The 13,510-nt window shown below is 48.9% G+C and overlaps 6 protein-coding genes across 6 annotated transcripts; 4 read left to right on the top strand and 2 right to left on the bottom strand.

Annotated features, from left to right (window-relative positions):
* Positions 1–143: 143 nt before the first annotated feature.
* BJ212DRAFT_1470032 (MFS general substrate transporter) lies at positions 144–2,743 on the bottom strand. Its single transcript, XM_041339008.1, has 14 exons — positions 2,631–2,743; positions 2,350–2,579; positions 2,211–2,286; positions 2,085–2,155; positions 1,812–2,020; positions 1,713–1,752; positions 1,435–1,652; positions 1,335–1,371; positions 1,258–1,286; positions 1,139–1,211; positions 866–1,089; positions 724–806; positions 552–668; positions 144–483 (listed from the first exon to the last, which is right to left on the bottom strand). Exons 2-14 carry the CDS (start codon positions 2,468–2,470, stop codon positions 402–404), a joined length of 1,380 nt encoding a protein of 459 aa, XP_041186351.1. The 5' UTR covers positions 2,471–2,579; positions 2,631–2,743; the 3' UTR covers positions 144–401.
* A 1,778-nt stretch (positions 2,744–4,521) lies between these two features.
* Positions 4,522–6,260, top strand: BJ212DRAFT_1285680 (general substrate transporter; the record flags this gene model as incomplete). Its single annotated transcript, XM_041331899.1, has 3 exons — positions 4,522–4,748; positions 4,807–5,102; positions 5,161–6,260. The coding sequence occupies 3 exons, from the start codon at positions 4,522–4,524 to the stop codon at positions 6,258–6,260; spliced, it is 1,623 nt and encodes a 540-aa protein (XP_041186352.1).
* Positions 6,261–7,973: 1,713 nt separating this feature from the next.
* On the top strand, positions 7,974–10,039 carry BJ212DRAFT_1487303 (cytochrome P450; the record flags this gene model as incomplete). Its single annotated transcript, XM_041341262.1, has 10 exons — positions 7,974–8,300; positions 8,350–8,612; positions 8,665–8,914; positions 8,970–9,092; positions 9,140–9,242; positions 9,302–9,388; positions 9,439–9,473; positions 9,528–9,574; positions 9,629–9,754; positions 9,820–10,039. 10 exons carry the CDS (start codon positions 7,974–7,976, stop codon positions 10,037–10,039), a joined length of 1,581 nt encoding a protein of 526 aa, XP_041186353.1.
* Positions 10,040–11,434: 1,395 nt separating this feature from the next.
* Positions 11,435–12,464, top strand: BJ212DRAFT_1397463 (thioredoxin-like protein). The gene is made up of 4 exons (XM_041337246.1): positions 11,435–11,563; positions 11,617–11,885; positions 11,940–12,010; positions 12,061–12,464. Exons 1-4 carry the CDS (start codon positions 11,537–11,539, stop codon positions 12,129–12,131), a joined length of 438 nt encoding a protein of 145 aa, XP_041186354.1. The 5' UTR covers positions 11,435–11,536; the 3' UTR covers positions 12,132–12,464.
* BJ212DRAFT_1285658 (uncharacterized protein) lies at positions 12,316–12,468 on the bottom strand (the record flags this gene model as incomplete). Its single annotated transcript, XM_041331898.1, has 1 exon — positions 12,316–12,468. A coding segment is annotated over one exon (153 nt), but the record flags the coding sequence as incomplete, so codon positions are not given.
* A 322-nt stretch (positions 12,469–12,790) lies between these two features.
* On the top strand, positions 12,791–13,110 carry BJ212DRAFT_1238976 (microtubule associated-domain-containing protein; the record flags this gene model as incomplete). The annotated part of the gene is made up of 2 exons (XM_041329568.1): positions 12,791–12,862; positions 12,913–13,110. Coding segments are annotated over 2 exons (270 nt in total), but the record flags the coding sequence as incomplete, so codon positions are not given.
* Between the last annotated feature and the right edge of the window lie 400 nt (positions 13,111–13,510).

The raw sequence follows: 13,510 nt of genomic DNA on the forward strand, positions 1-13,510 counted from the left end.
AGTCCGGGTCTTTTGAGCATACCAATCATGGCATGCGCTCTTCCCGGGCCCCATTCTTCCCAATGAGTCCTTCACATGTTCAAATATTTGTCACTGCCCTCGGTCTGTGTTCAAGACAGTATGATATTATTGATCTCTAATGGCGCTGATCTTGTAGAAGCCCACGGCATTCAGCTAGTACACAGCAGACTGGCACAGATCATGGATGATCAACCTGATTCAGGCTACAGTAGAAGAACCGAATCGACCGCGTGTTATTTTCTTGCACCCTTGCATCTCGGATTCACTCGACAATTAATCTAGAGGATTTCAGCTCGTGCTTTGCCGCAGGCTGTTATGTACATACACCTGCCAGCTTGACACATCGATTCTAATTCAATCCTTCCCTTCAGATCAATAGGTCAATTATTCTCCATGGTCGAGAAACCAACGTCCATGCTCGCCCTCATGCGATCACCATAACGAATCGTCAAGAGAATGATCCTACAAAAGAAATTTTCAAGCGGTTCTATGTTAGTATCCCAGATCTTACAGTGAAAAAAGACCCCCACCCTTGTCCAACGACCGCAAGGACAGCCGCAATGATATCCGTCCACGCAACACCTATGCGCTCGATTGTTGGAATGACGAGAGCAGTCGCAGCGGATATTATAAGTGACCTGCTCGCCCTGAGGTAAATAATGAGTTCAACTTTGATAGTCACGCAACATCACGGAGACTGACATGTGAGCAGCTATGGCCTCTGCACTTCGAGAATGCACTACGTCCACATTATAAGAACCAATGGGATTCACCACGAAGTCGACCTATAGGAACCAGTAAAATGATAGGCATGGGGTGAGAGGATCTAGCTGGGAGGACTTACCCCCATCCCATTTGTGAGAAGGCACAGTAGATTCAACGCAAGGCCGATCGGCCCCCCAACATACGTCGTGATCAGCCCGGACGCCCCAACGGACAACGGGACCATGAACAGCCCTCCGATCCACGTCGCTCTCAAGCGGTCTTCGGGACACCACACTCCTCCGCGCTTCTCCCGCCATCTTCTGAGCACAATGTCTGATAGGCGGCCAGCAACCGGCGCTCCAACTGTCAAAGGTCGCGTCAGTGAAATATGAGTACCACACATTGTGCTTACTGAAGTTTCCCAGTCCATTTGGGAGGAAACACGCCCCGATGATGGCCTCGTTCGTGATTCCATACCGGACGCCCTGCACCACGATCAGGATGCGAGACGGAAGACAATTGTCAGCTTACAATTGTATACGCCAGCGGTACAAGGAGAACTGTATTGCTCGATGTGAGAATGCACTGCGCAGCCAGTATCGACGCACCAAAGTCACTAATGAGCACTAGACTCGCCGCAAGCATCTAATCCCGCACATAATCAAGGGTTTGCAACCAGTGAGCAACGTACGCGGTAAATGCACTCACAACCGCAAATAGGTTTGGACTCCGAAGCAACCAGAGACTTCTCAGAGGATTAATCCATGTGATATGGATCCATCTCCGATGCTTTAGTTTATCGATACCCAATGTGCCGGGATGGCTCGTCTCAGGAAACGAAAGGTACAGAAGAAGCATCTCGACCAAACCCAATACACCAATGGAATAATGCAAATTGCGCCAGGACCAATACTGCGTCGCAGCACCTGTTCAAATAGATCGCTAGTGGCTAGAGTCTGCATGCATAACACTGAGAATATATTTACCTCCAAGAAACGGTGCAACAGCGAACCCCAAAAGTGTGGCCTGAAACAGTCGTGTCAGTATCAAACGGATAAAATCATTCAATCATCATGATTTCTCACACCAAAGAATACCCCGATAGCCGTTCCCCTCTCCTCTAATTTATAAATATCGCCGATAACACCAGCACCCAGGGACATCCCCCCAGCGCATCCAAACGTCTGCACGAATCGCCAGAATAACAGACTCTGCAATGAAGTCGACAGCGCGACACCACAGCTCCCAACACATAGAAACGGCATCCCCCACAGATATATTGGTCGGCGTCCATCTGCAGGACTGTTGTTAAGACTTCAAACACACATTAGCTCATGACACGCTATAGATGCACGCACAGAAGGACGAGTAAGCAGCCCAAACCAACGCCCCGACAGCACTCGCTAAAATCGATAGACTGACGGTCAAGCTGGGAAAATCGCTCGATCGCTAAATGTTGCATCAGATGAACATACAACACGCACCTGACGACAGCACGCGTCGAGTTGAGATCTTTAGCTATCTGAGGGATGGAAGGCACGAATGTCGATGAGACAAACGCTGATCGACGCTCGTCAGCATCGCCTCTGCATCAGCAGTATACTTTTGACTCCCAGTACTTACTAGGCAAAAATCCCACAAAAGAAACGAGAAACACGATCCACCTCTTTTGATCTGGTGCGAATCTGTCATAAATAACTTCATGTGTAGTGGTAGCCAGCAGAGGACTTTCTTCTGACAACATCGTCGATCACGAGCTGAGCGTGGCGTACTAGTACAGCGGGGGAGAGATATAAAACAATAATCACAAATGTCCAACTAAGCCCAGCCTCTGTGAAGATCTGGGTACAAACCTGCCGGCAAGATAAGTGCTACGGACCGGAGGAAGCAGCAAAACCACTCGCCGTGGGTTTAAAATAGCTCATCGAGGCGGATCGTTGGTTATCCCTTGCCTCGAAGTGGCGAAGAAGCTGAAGCTTCTTCGCTTGTCTATCTTGGCATGTTATTAGACTGGGACAACCCTTTACGTTGAAAGATAATGCGTTGTTGTGTTCATTATCCTTCAAGTTTCAGTCGTATCCCTCAGGCTGCTCATGGGGGCGTTCGCATGGAGTGGTGCTAGATGCTATGGGGCTCTTACCTTTTAGATGGGTAGGTGCGTGCAGAGGGTGCGCAGTCGATTGTTTTGTGGTTAACGGTGTTCTATGTGAAAATGCCGTCTGAAATATACATAGCCAGGCTTGTTCGTGCGAAATGGAAAGAACACGAAAAGAAAAAAAAGCCGGTCGATACGGGAAGACTTCAGGAATGCTGTCGAGTCAGCCGACAACTTGATTAAAAGGGTACTGGTACTGAAAGCGAGAATGGATTTGTCATGTGTTTGTGTAGCTTGTCATCGCTATCAGAATGAAACAATAAGAATACCTCCTGGTTCTTCATCACTTGGTATATTCCAATGAGAAGACTCACGCGAACTTGTCGAACCAGCGATCAGCAACTGGTTTCCAACTGCGATAAAGACCATGTTCTTGTTTCTCCAAAACGTTGGCCATTGTCGCCATTAGGCCGCTTGTCTGATTTTGCAATCGCAGAGATCCACTGCTAAAGAAAGAACAAGACCTACAGATCAACTAGTTAGAAGAAAATGCTTATAAACGGGAGTATGAGATCTATATAGATGGGCAGAAGAGCATCCCTGTCATCTATGTAGATCCCAGACCGAATGGAGAATAATTTGTAGGCCTGTACCTTAGCATGGGTACCCATGAAAACTAAGAGAAGGACCAGAGTCAGTTCAAGAATACGGCAGAATTCTCACCTCGGACCTGCTCACCAGTACCTTTGGATCCATCGGCTTGGAGTTGAGAGTTGACAATATTGGGGAACGGATATCGAACAACAGTCGTTAAAGTTGGTGAGGAAAACGCTCCCTAACAAGAGGAGGGCGGAACACACAAGAGCTTTGACACGGTTGTCTTGCCGGCCTATATGATAGGCTCTTCTCTTTGGCATCGGAAGGCTTACCTCATCCATGGGAGCCTGAGGAGAATCAGATAGTGATCAGATGTTATAACAGGGACAGCCTTTGGGGTGGGTATCTATGTTCTTGAAAAAACCACCGACGGGTCTTGGCGCTCTACAGCTCAAGGTAGGGGTAGGCTGGTAGCAGGACTGCTCGATTGAGAAGAGGCAGGAGCACAAATTTCCATGGCCGTAGACATGGTGAGCGACCCTGAGTCGCGCAGACGATGATATGGGGATGGGCAACGCCTGCAAGCTATTGCCTATTCTCAGTATCACTCATGTGATTTCTCAATTCCTTGAGGCATGTATCGAGTGACAACCAAATACTCTCCCTACTGAAATGCAAGATCGACTGCCTGCGGGAGATTTGTGGTGGCGAGGTTTCGATTGCAATAATTTCAGAAACGATGTGTAGACGAGTCTGACGAGGGTTTACACCAGTTGACCCAGAATTTAAACACCGCTGCGTATGTAGTTGTTATATCGTTTAGGCCTGGCGTTCTGCATTAATGACTGTAAGTTATAACTCTTGGGCTAGTAACAGCACTGGACTCCCTCCCAAACTCGTTTCCGCGTCGTAAATCGAGGTACACTTCGGAATTCAACTTGTTAGTGCCGAATTGTGTCGATTTACCGGAATTTTCCAACTCGATTGGATTTACCTCTACTTCGGACATTAATGACCTAGGGCCCAGCCAGCACGATGGGCTCGCGCAGGACTATAAAAGCACCTACTAGTACTGCTTCTGCTCGCTTCATCTGCTTTCCGCCATGGGGTTCAAAGATGCACTAGCAGATATTTCGCGTTATCGTAATGCATACACCCTCGCCCTGTCTGCATCTATGGGCTCTATCTTCTTCGGTTGGGACACTGGACTTATGGGTGGCATTTTAACCCTCGAGTCTTTCCAGCAGTACTTTGGTATCGATAAGTTGTCCGCATCTGGTCAAGCCAATTTCAATGGAAATATCGTGTCAGTTATGCAGGCCGGATGCATGTATGTTATCGAGACTATAGAACGCTTCGCTACTCATGCTATTTTCTTGAAATTTCAGCTTTGGTGTCCTATTGACTAGTTGGACGTGTAGTCGCTTTGGGCGGAAACGATCTCTGATTGCTTCGGGCGTCATATACATCGTCGGAAGCATGATTCAATGCGTTGCTGGCCTCGGAAGCAGCCAGGCTGTCGCTCTTCGAGTACTATACTTTGGCCGCGTCTTTGCTGGCATCGGGGTGGGCATGGTATCCGCTCTAGCTCCCTCATATATATCAGAGTGCATGCCCAGACACATCAGGGGGAGGTGTACCGGCCTTGTCCAGTTCTCTAACAATATCGGCATGATGTTGAGCTGTACGTACTATCCATTTATAGATGAAGTAACCTTGGATTGATGAAATATGTGTTGCAGTCTGGGTGAACTACAGTGCTTCTATCAACATCCCATATAGCGACATGCAATGGCGTATGCCTTTCGTAGTCCAGCTTGTCCCGGGTGTTCTCTTCATCCTCCTTATGATTCCACAGCCAGAGTCACCCCGTTGGTTGGTTGAGCAGGAGCGCTACGATGAGGCCGCAAGGACGCTTGCATATGTTGTTCGAACATCAGTCGATGACAGCGTCGTTCTTCTTACACTTGACGAGATCAAAGCGGACTTCATCGGCAAGCAGCGAACATCTTTGGTCTCCCAGTTCCGCATGATGGGAGAGTCACGTCAAATTGCGCTTCGCTGCTCGATTCCTTCCATCCTCACCTTCTTCCAGCAATGGACTGGTACAAACGCTATCAACTACTTCAGCCCGCAGATCTTTGCTGCGCTTGGGATCACCAGTACAGCATCTGGCCTATTTGCAACAGGAATATACGGTCTCGTGAAAGTCGTCACAGTCGGTCTTACCCTGGTATTCGCTGTGGAAAGCTGGGGTCGCAAGCTGTGCCTCTTCGTGGGCGCTGTGGGGCAAGGTTTGTCTATGCTCTGGATTGGCGGCTTCGGCGCCATCCACCCCCAGAGCACTATTGTACCTGCGAGTTACGTGTCAATCATCGCCGTCTATCTCTACGCAGTATTTTTCTGTATCGGCTGGGGGCCTCTGCCGTGGGTCGCGGCCAGCGAAGTTGCCCCAAATCATGTCCGCCCAGCCACACTCACAGTTGCGGTCAGTATCAACTGGTTATTCTCATTCACGATATCACGCCTGACGCCGGTGATGCTGGAGAAGATCAAGTATGGGACATTCCTGCTCTTTGGCGTGTGCTGCATGATCATGGCAGCGTGGACGTATCTCTTCTTGCCAGAAACGAAGGGGTATGCGTTGGAGGACATCAAGTATTTGTTTGAGGAGGATGTGATAGTGAGGTCTTTGGAGGACGCGCCTGGTGGACGCGTGTTCCTTGGAGGCAAGCGAGCGATGCCTGTGGAGGACATCAGGGGAGGAGCAGATATCCAGGATTTGAGTGACAGTTCCACAAAGGGAGATGAAGAGTGCATTGAAGTCTGCAGTGACCAGTAGCACTGTCACAATCCTTACCAACTGCTCCGGCAGCACAATTGTTCTATAGCTTCCATGGTTACAATGTCAAGACTCGTCAAGGACTCGTGCACATGAATCTACTGATGCCATGCTGAAGATTCGTCGTTGGTAACTGTCGGTAACGATCATTTGATTTCGGAGTCATCCTTTTTTGTGATAAGTTTATATGTTCAATACAGTACTTTCAGGCTCAAACTAGCGCTGATCCCTGACGTCGCCATGCATGGCGGACTTGCGGTTGGTAGAAAACCACTTCACCTTGTCAAACCATCGACCACAGTGGGGGAGTGGAGCTCATTTGTGTCAAGTCCCACTTTTTTAATGACCCGTCGGAAGCGTACGGGGTCCAACCGGAGAGATGCCACCTCTGTTAACTCATCTCTGCGCGAAGTTTCAAACGCCAGACCGTTCGAGTCAATCCGTCGATCATCATGACAGGTTCATTCACACGACGGTCGTGTCCAACACTCTCCCTGATAGTACCATACTAGTATAGGTATGGGGGCCATGGGTACGGGCATGGTGTAGGGATGTGCTACCTGTCACAAGGTGCACATGGCCCGGGAGTAGGTGGATTTACCAGCAGGGGTTGATTCGATATTTCTCGAGACAATATGCACACGAGATGGCGCATTCAGGTCGGCGATTTGTTTGAAGATTCTGAGGTATTTGAAAAATAGAGCATCTACAAGGGGTTTAGTGAAATACTGTCTGATTTGATGTTACGATCAGGAAACGCGTGGCCCTCTTACGTCCGTTCAATGCTCGAGCAATCATAAAACGCACGCAGCTTCCTTGATTACAAAAATAAGACGGACTCATTGGATTATTTCCTAGTATATTGAAGCACCATTATTTTTCACATTAGAAGTCCTGACCAATTTTGTAGCCCAACAAGTCTTTGATTTGGCTTCAGGTCAGGCACTGTAGCCACATTGCTTGCAAGGTCATATGCCACCCCTCGAAATCTAACGGCGACTGGCACTAACCTGGCCAAATATACACAAATGTCATTAAATAACAACGATTTCAATTCTGAACCGTCACATCCACTGACATATATCCACGTCGAAGTCTATGGAACTCGATGATGCCCTCAGCTTACCATGAATAATATCATCGCAATATGGTGCAGGCAAGCAAGGTGAAAATCGGCATCGCCGAACCCTGGTTTGTTAGTGTAAGTGACGCTCTCACGCCCCGGAGACTCCATGGCTGAAGATTACTCCGCCTCAGTGGCTGACTTACCCGAGGAGCACATCGCTTGTAATGATCAAGCGAACTCCTCTTCCTTACACATATCCTTGTCCGTAATTTGGAATGTTTACCAACACGTGGTAATAGCAGTTGCAGATGAACAGCTTGATCGATTCTCCTAGAAGCGTAGCGATTGTCAGGATTGGCTTGATCATCTCACCGGATTATTGTTATGTTGGCTAATACTTGTTCCAGAGACAGCTGAAATGGCGGTGAGTGCGCCATCGAGATTGCCATACGGTAAGCTAGCCGATCAGCGTTTACTTCCCTTCCTATTCTCATTACGCCATATCATCGCAGTGGTGCATCTCGATTGGATGTCGGATAACAGGCCGAGTGCCAGACACTATAAGATGTTGAACACGCACTGCTTATCAGACCCACGTTCCACGTCGATTCAGACATTGGAGTTTCACTTCTATCCCGCATTACATGATGCTGGAAGCTCTCACCAGGAGTGCTAACTATGCCGCTGGCGTCGTCGCAGTTGTAGCGGTACTCTTCGTGCTATACAAAAAAAAAATCGTTATCGAGCAGGAAAGGCATCCCGCTTCCACCTGGACCTCCCGCACATTGGTTCTGGAGCAACGCTTTACCTGCTGTGAAGTGAGTTTTGGCAGTGTTACACACAAGAAATTAGAGGTTGATGTAGATCGTTCACTCAGCATTGTCTATACGTTGACCAACTTGGTTCGAGAATATGGGCCAATTGTGTCGTTCCGCCAAGGTAGCCAAGTAATAATTGTCATTGGCACCATGGAGGTAATCTGCCCTTACCTTGAGCTTCCTCCGATAATGACCCATTTACCAGGCAGCCGCAGACATCATGGAGAAAGAAGGTGCATCACTGGCAGATCGACCTCGGTCCATTGCCGCGGGTGAGATGCTCTCAAATGGAATGCGTATCACCATGGCTCGTTCCGGAGAACGCTTCCGGCGCCTCCGGAAAGCAGTACACCCTCATTTACAGCCAAAGGCGGCAGAGGCATACAAAGACATGCAGCGCGAGAACGCGATGGATTTTATATTGGATGTGCTGAATGACCCGATGAACCACCAGAAGCACGCACAGCGGTACGTCACTACCAGGCCTTTTGTGACCCTTTCATGGATATGGTACCTCAAGGTATGCAGCATCAGTCATTCTTCGGGTGGCTTATGGGAAGTCCGCGCCCACTGCCAACGCCGATCCCGAAGTTGTCCGTATCCACAAAGTCGTTGAGCACTTTCATGCCACGATCCTCCCAGGAGCTTATCTCGTCGATCGTATGCCCCTTTTGCGCTACTTGCCTGGTTACAGAAAACAACTCGATGAGTGGCATCGTGAGGAACTTGAGTTATTTAGGCATCAGCTAGGGCGCGTCAAGAGTGAAGTCGTAAGGAGCTTTCCGTTTCGACAAACGTATGTCACTTATATCTTGTTGTATGCAGGATCAAAACAAAGCTGGCCCCTCTTTCATCAAAACACTATTGGAGAACACTGAAGAACACCAACTCTCTACAGATGAGATGTCGTATCTCGCCGGATCACTCTTTGGGGCGGGATCTGATACGGTAAGCTATGTAACTTATTTATCTACACAAACTCACTCCTGGTTCAGACCGCTGTTGGAATTACCGCCACTGTTATGGCTGCGGCGTGCCACCCGCTGGCTCAGGCAAAGGTGCATGAAGAGCTCGATATGGTCATCGGGTCAGACAGAGGTAATGCCAAACCAGAGGGGTACAAAGATTTTGATTTCTCAGTTAATCTTGCGTTGTAGTGCCGACATTTAATGACTCAAGCTCGCTCCCTCAATTGCACGCATTCTTGTTGGAAGCTTTGAGATGGCGACCTATCGTTCGCATAGGTAAAATCGAATTTCAGCACGCTCCTCCACGATGCTGACATGTGTCCCAGGATTTCCCCACCGTGCAACCAAGGATATTTTTTGGGTCAGTGTCTTCATTTGCCGTAACCCACGTTCTCATTCTAGTCTGTGCAATCAGCGAGGATACTACATTCCCGAGGGTGCAACAGTCTATGGTTGCCATTGGTATGATGTTTCTTCACTTGGTATCATGTTGCTCCGTTAAGCGCGTGTTTTCAGGACTCTTTCTCGCGATCCTATCGTCTTCCCAGATCCTGAAATATTCAACCCCCAGCGCTGGCTTGATTCAGAAGGTCGCCTTAAGGACAATAATATGAAGTTCATCACGTATGGCTTTGGTAGACGGTAAGTCGTGCCGACGTCGGTTTCCTGACACCGATTAACGAAGTTCGTTCATTTGTCATTAAAAGTGTATGTCCTGGCCTGCACCTCGCAAACCAATCGCTGTACATTACCCTCGCACTCCTCTTGTGGTCTTTCCGCATTGTTCAACGACCTGACGCACCGATCAACACGCACGCTTTCAGTGATGCGGTCATTCCCCATGCAGCGCCATTTGAAATCGATGTCATTCCCCGGGTTGAGGTTGCGAAGCTGAGAGCGATGATGATGGAAAGGTATACGAATTAGTGTTTTTCCTAAGTGTAAATCAAGGCACGGATAGTACATGAGACACGAGACAGGATACATGGAGAATATTACATGAAGTACCGGAACTCAGGACCTAGTCTCTACCATGCATTTTTCTGTGCGTCTGGCCTTGACGAACCTATCAGTAATCGTCGCAGGTGTCTTTCCAACACATCCTGTGAACTGTGAACATGGAATATTATGCAAGGAACAACAAACATCTTCTGAAAGAAGGTACCGACACCTCGGCGATGTGACACGGGTAGGCGCTACCCGGATATCCACCCGGGTACCACCCGCGGACGGAACGTGGGACGGATGGTACAGATGGCGGGTACCTTGGATGGTTCCACCCGCACGGGTACGGGTCAGACTCTAGAGGGCCCGCTAAAGTCGGGTATCCGGATTCCGCGGGTAGTTAGTGCCCCAAATAGGAAATGATTTTCGGCCGAGCCAAACTCACTACTTGTTACCCGAACTCCCACCCGACGTCAAAATCTGTTAGAATCAAGCTTGCGGAGATATGAATAGGTACCTATCGAGGGCGACGCCTGCCAACCACCCCACAAAGTGCAAAACCCTTCGCATTATCACAAGCGTAAAAATCACCTGACCAGACATTGACATCATTGTTGATATCGATGAGGTCGGAGAGCGTGCCCAGAGAGACACGGGCATGAGCTGTTAAGGAGACTGCAGAAGGGCATGCAGTGGCTCGGAAGAGAGGTTTCTGACGAGCATGAGGGGATCTGGAGTCCAGGTTAGTTGTGGGACTGCAAGGACTTCGATGATGAACAAGCCGTTTAGGTTTGGGGGTGGAGAAGGTGTGCTGGAGGATGGACTACAACGCCGTCTGGGTTTTGGGTCCGTGGACACACTTTGTTGAACGTCGTGCATGGTACCTCATATTGAGAACGTGGGCCTGTGGGTGCAGAGCATGGCATTACAATGACCATATCACGAAGTGCTAGGACTCGAGCGAAGATAGATACACGGAGCGGCGAGATAAAAAGACGGAGTGAGCACAGCGGCAGGGCACAGGAGAAAACCAACGATGGTAGAGATGCGAAAGGCGGCAAGTCGATGTTGACGCAAGGAAAGAGAGCGCTTTTATATTCCTGTGGCCTGAGGGGTGAGGTATGGTACTCACTACCAGGATGCCTGAGGTGGGCAACGCACGAAAGAATTCATATAAACGAGTGAACAAGGAAGAAGGTACAAGCTTCTTGAACCAGAACTGCCTCCACTTGAGGCAGAAGTTGTCAGTGATTGTTAGTCCAACACGACTAACAACGACGAGCAGGCTACTTGGTAGCGAAAATTGAAGTTGCGGTAAAATCTGGAAGAATGCCGAGAACGTTTTTGGATAGCCAAATTAAGCCAAGCCTACGGTACTTTCAAATTTCCGGTATACATGATTATTCAGAATTACCAGTGACTTGAACTTCCACCTGTTTTGCGCGTCGAGCCAACAGCAGTCATCATCTCGCTCCCAATATGTTCCAAAGCGCACTTCGTACATCTGTATGTCTTTCCATTAGTCGTACTCACTCCGTGCATTATAACCTTTTCGTCAGCTTTCACTCCACAGGAGCACTGTTTCCAGCTGTCTAAGGTCACAAACGTTCCGTCGATTTCTATCGCAAGAGTCTCGCGCAAAAATACAGTCTGCAGTGACCGAATACCCTGTGGTACTGTTTATGAAGGGCAACCCAGAGCAGCCTATGTGCGGTTTTTCACGAGGGGTCGTGAAGATCCTCAGCGCTTTCGACATTCCACCTGAAAAGTTCAAGACATATAATGTCCTCGAGGATTTGGAGCTGAGGACCGGAATTAAAGAATTCTCGTAAGTTATGCTTCATTTGACATTGTCACCGAGCCTCAGGCGCTTCTCTCGCAGGGAATGGCCAACCATCCCACAACTGTATGTGAATGGGGAATTTGTAGGTGGGAGCGACATTGCTTTAAGCAGTGAGTCGAGGTCGCATTGCCGCATATATTTCAAACTCAAATTTTCAAAGTGTTTCAATCGGGAGAGTTGGAAACGCTCCTTGAGCAGCATGGGGTGATCCCGAAGGTATCGGAAAGTTGAGACTGTACATGCACCATACCCTCCACAGGTACAGGTACATACGTGCACCAACCCGTCAATCTTACGGCTTTTGGGAAACACCGCGGGTAGATTGTCAAGAGTGTATTAACAACAATCTAATAAATATCACTACTTTTCCTTGTTGTCCTCCTCGACTTCGACTTCGTTCAGAGACTAGAAGGTCCTATATGGTCGGAAGACCACTTCTGTTCCAGGCTCCGAGGTAGAGAAAGGCACGAATTGTTGACCGTGCGAGTCGGTTGCGAGTAAAGTGAAGGAGCTGCCGGTCCTGCGAGAAGGCACGTTCAACCGCAGTCGATGCTACTGAGCGAGATAATAAGTACTGAGTACTGATTGATTGAAAGAGAATTTGAGGGTGGTATATCCGGGACAGAGAGATAGTCTATGTACGTAGCCCAGGAACTTGGTCTTTCTATAAAGGACAAATGGTCGTTGCTTAGTAATTAAGCTCTCTCCCTGTGCTCCCAACTTGCATGTCTTCCGTTCCAAACGGTGCAGACATCTCTGCTGGTACTCACCCGGATCTGTCACTCGGGTCATTCGTATCAGGTCCAAGTACACCCGGCAGACCACTCCGTGTCCCGTCAATATCATCACCCGCTCCCAGCAATGGTGATGGCCCAGACACACCTCTTCCGCGCGCACGACGTCCAAGACAAAGCGCACCAGGAGGGAAAGGCGCTGCTTTATCTTTAAGAGACCAAGAAAAGGTAAGCCAAACCCCGCCGCCCAGCTCTATCTAAACCAACCTACATAACAGCACATCGACTCTCTCAAAAAAGAAAACTTTAACATCAAACTACGCGTTCATTTCCTCGAGGAGCGTCTTGCCCAGCTTGCACCAGACCAGATCGATGCTGCTCTCAAACAGAACATCAATCTCAAGATCGAGGTCCAGCAACGTGGTCTTGAGATCAAGAAACTCAAGAAACTCGTCTTGGAGCTCGAGCGCGAGTTAGAGCGTCTTCAGCGTGGTCAACGCGCGACCATGATCTGGAGTCGCGGCTGCACGAGCGCGAACGCGATTTGGAGACACAGCTACATGAGCGGGAACGCGATCTTGAGATGCAGCTCGAGGAGCGCGAGCATGAGATCAGGGAGTTGAGGAAGACCCAGGTTATCATCGAGCGCAACGGGGACGACTCTGTAGATCTCAGATATGCACGCAAAATCGAGGATCTGCGTGGAGAATGAGGAACTTCGTCGTGAGCTCGAGCAGCGCGATCAACTTCTCATTGTACGCGAGGAGGAGAATGAGGCTCTTGCTGACCATGCTGATCGGTTGCAACTAGAGGTTGAGGATATACAGCGACGGAGAGAGTGAGAACATTGAAAGGAGTGAGAGTCGTGCTCAATAC

The sequence above is a fragment of the Suillus subaureus genome, assembly GCF_016647635.1.
Source record: "Suillus subaureus strain MN1 chromosome Unknown BJ212scaffold_76, whole genome shotgun sequence".
Lineage (NCBI taxonomy): Eukaryota > Fungi > Basidiomycota > Agaricomycetes > Boletales > Suillaceae > Suillus > Suillus subaureus.

Excerpts from the sequence above, each read along its gene's own strand:
- BJ212DRAFT_1470032 (XM_041339008.1), bottom strand. The coding sequence starts at position 2,470 with ATGTTGTCAGAAGAAAGTCCTCTGCTGGCTACCACTACACATGAAGTT. Across the intron at positions 1,090-1,138 it reads AAATGGACTGGGAAACTTCA|TTGGAGCGCCGGTTGCTGGC; the intron begins GTAAGCACAATG and ends GACCTTTGACAG. Across the intron at positions 669-723 it reads GAGGCCATAGCTGCTCACAT|GGCGAGCAGGTCACTTATAA; the intron begins GTCAGTCTCCGT and ends TATTTACCTCAG.
- BJ212DRAFT_1397463 (XM_041337246.1), top strand. The coding sequence starts at position 11,537 with ATGTTCCAAAGCGCACTTCGTACATCT. Across the intron at positions 11,886-11,939 it reads ACCGGAATTAAAGAATTCTC|GGAATGGCCAACCATCCCAC; the intron begins GTAAGTTATGCT and ends CTTCTCTCGCAG. Across the intron at positions 12,011-12,060 it reads GAGCGACATTGCTTTAAGCA|TGTTTCAATCGGGAGAGTTG; the intron begins GTGAGTCGAGGT and ends AAATTTTCAAAG.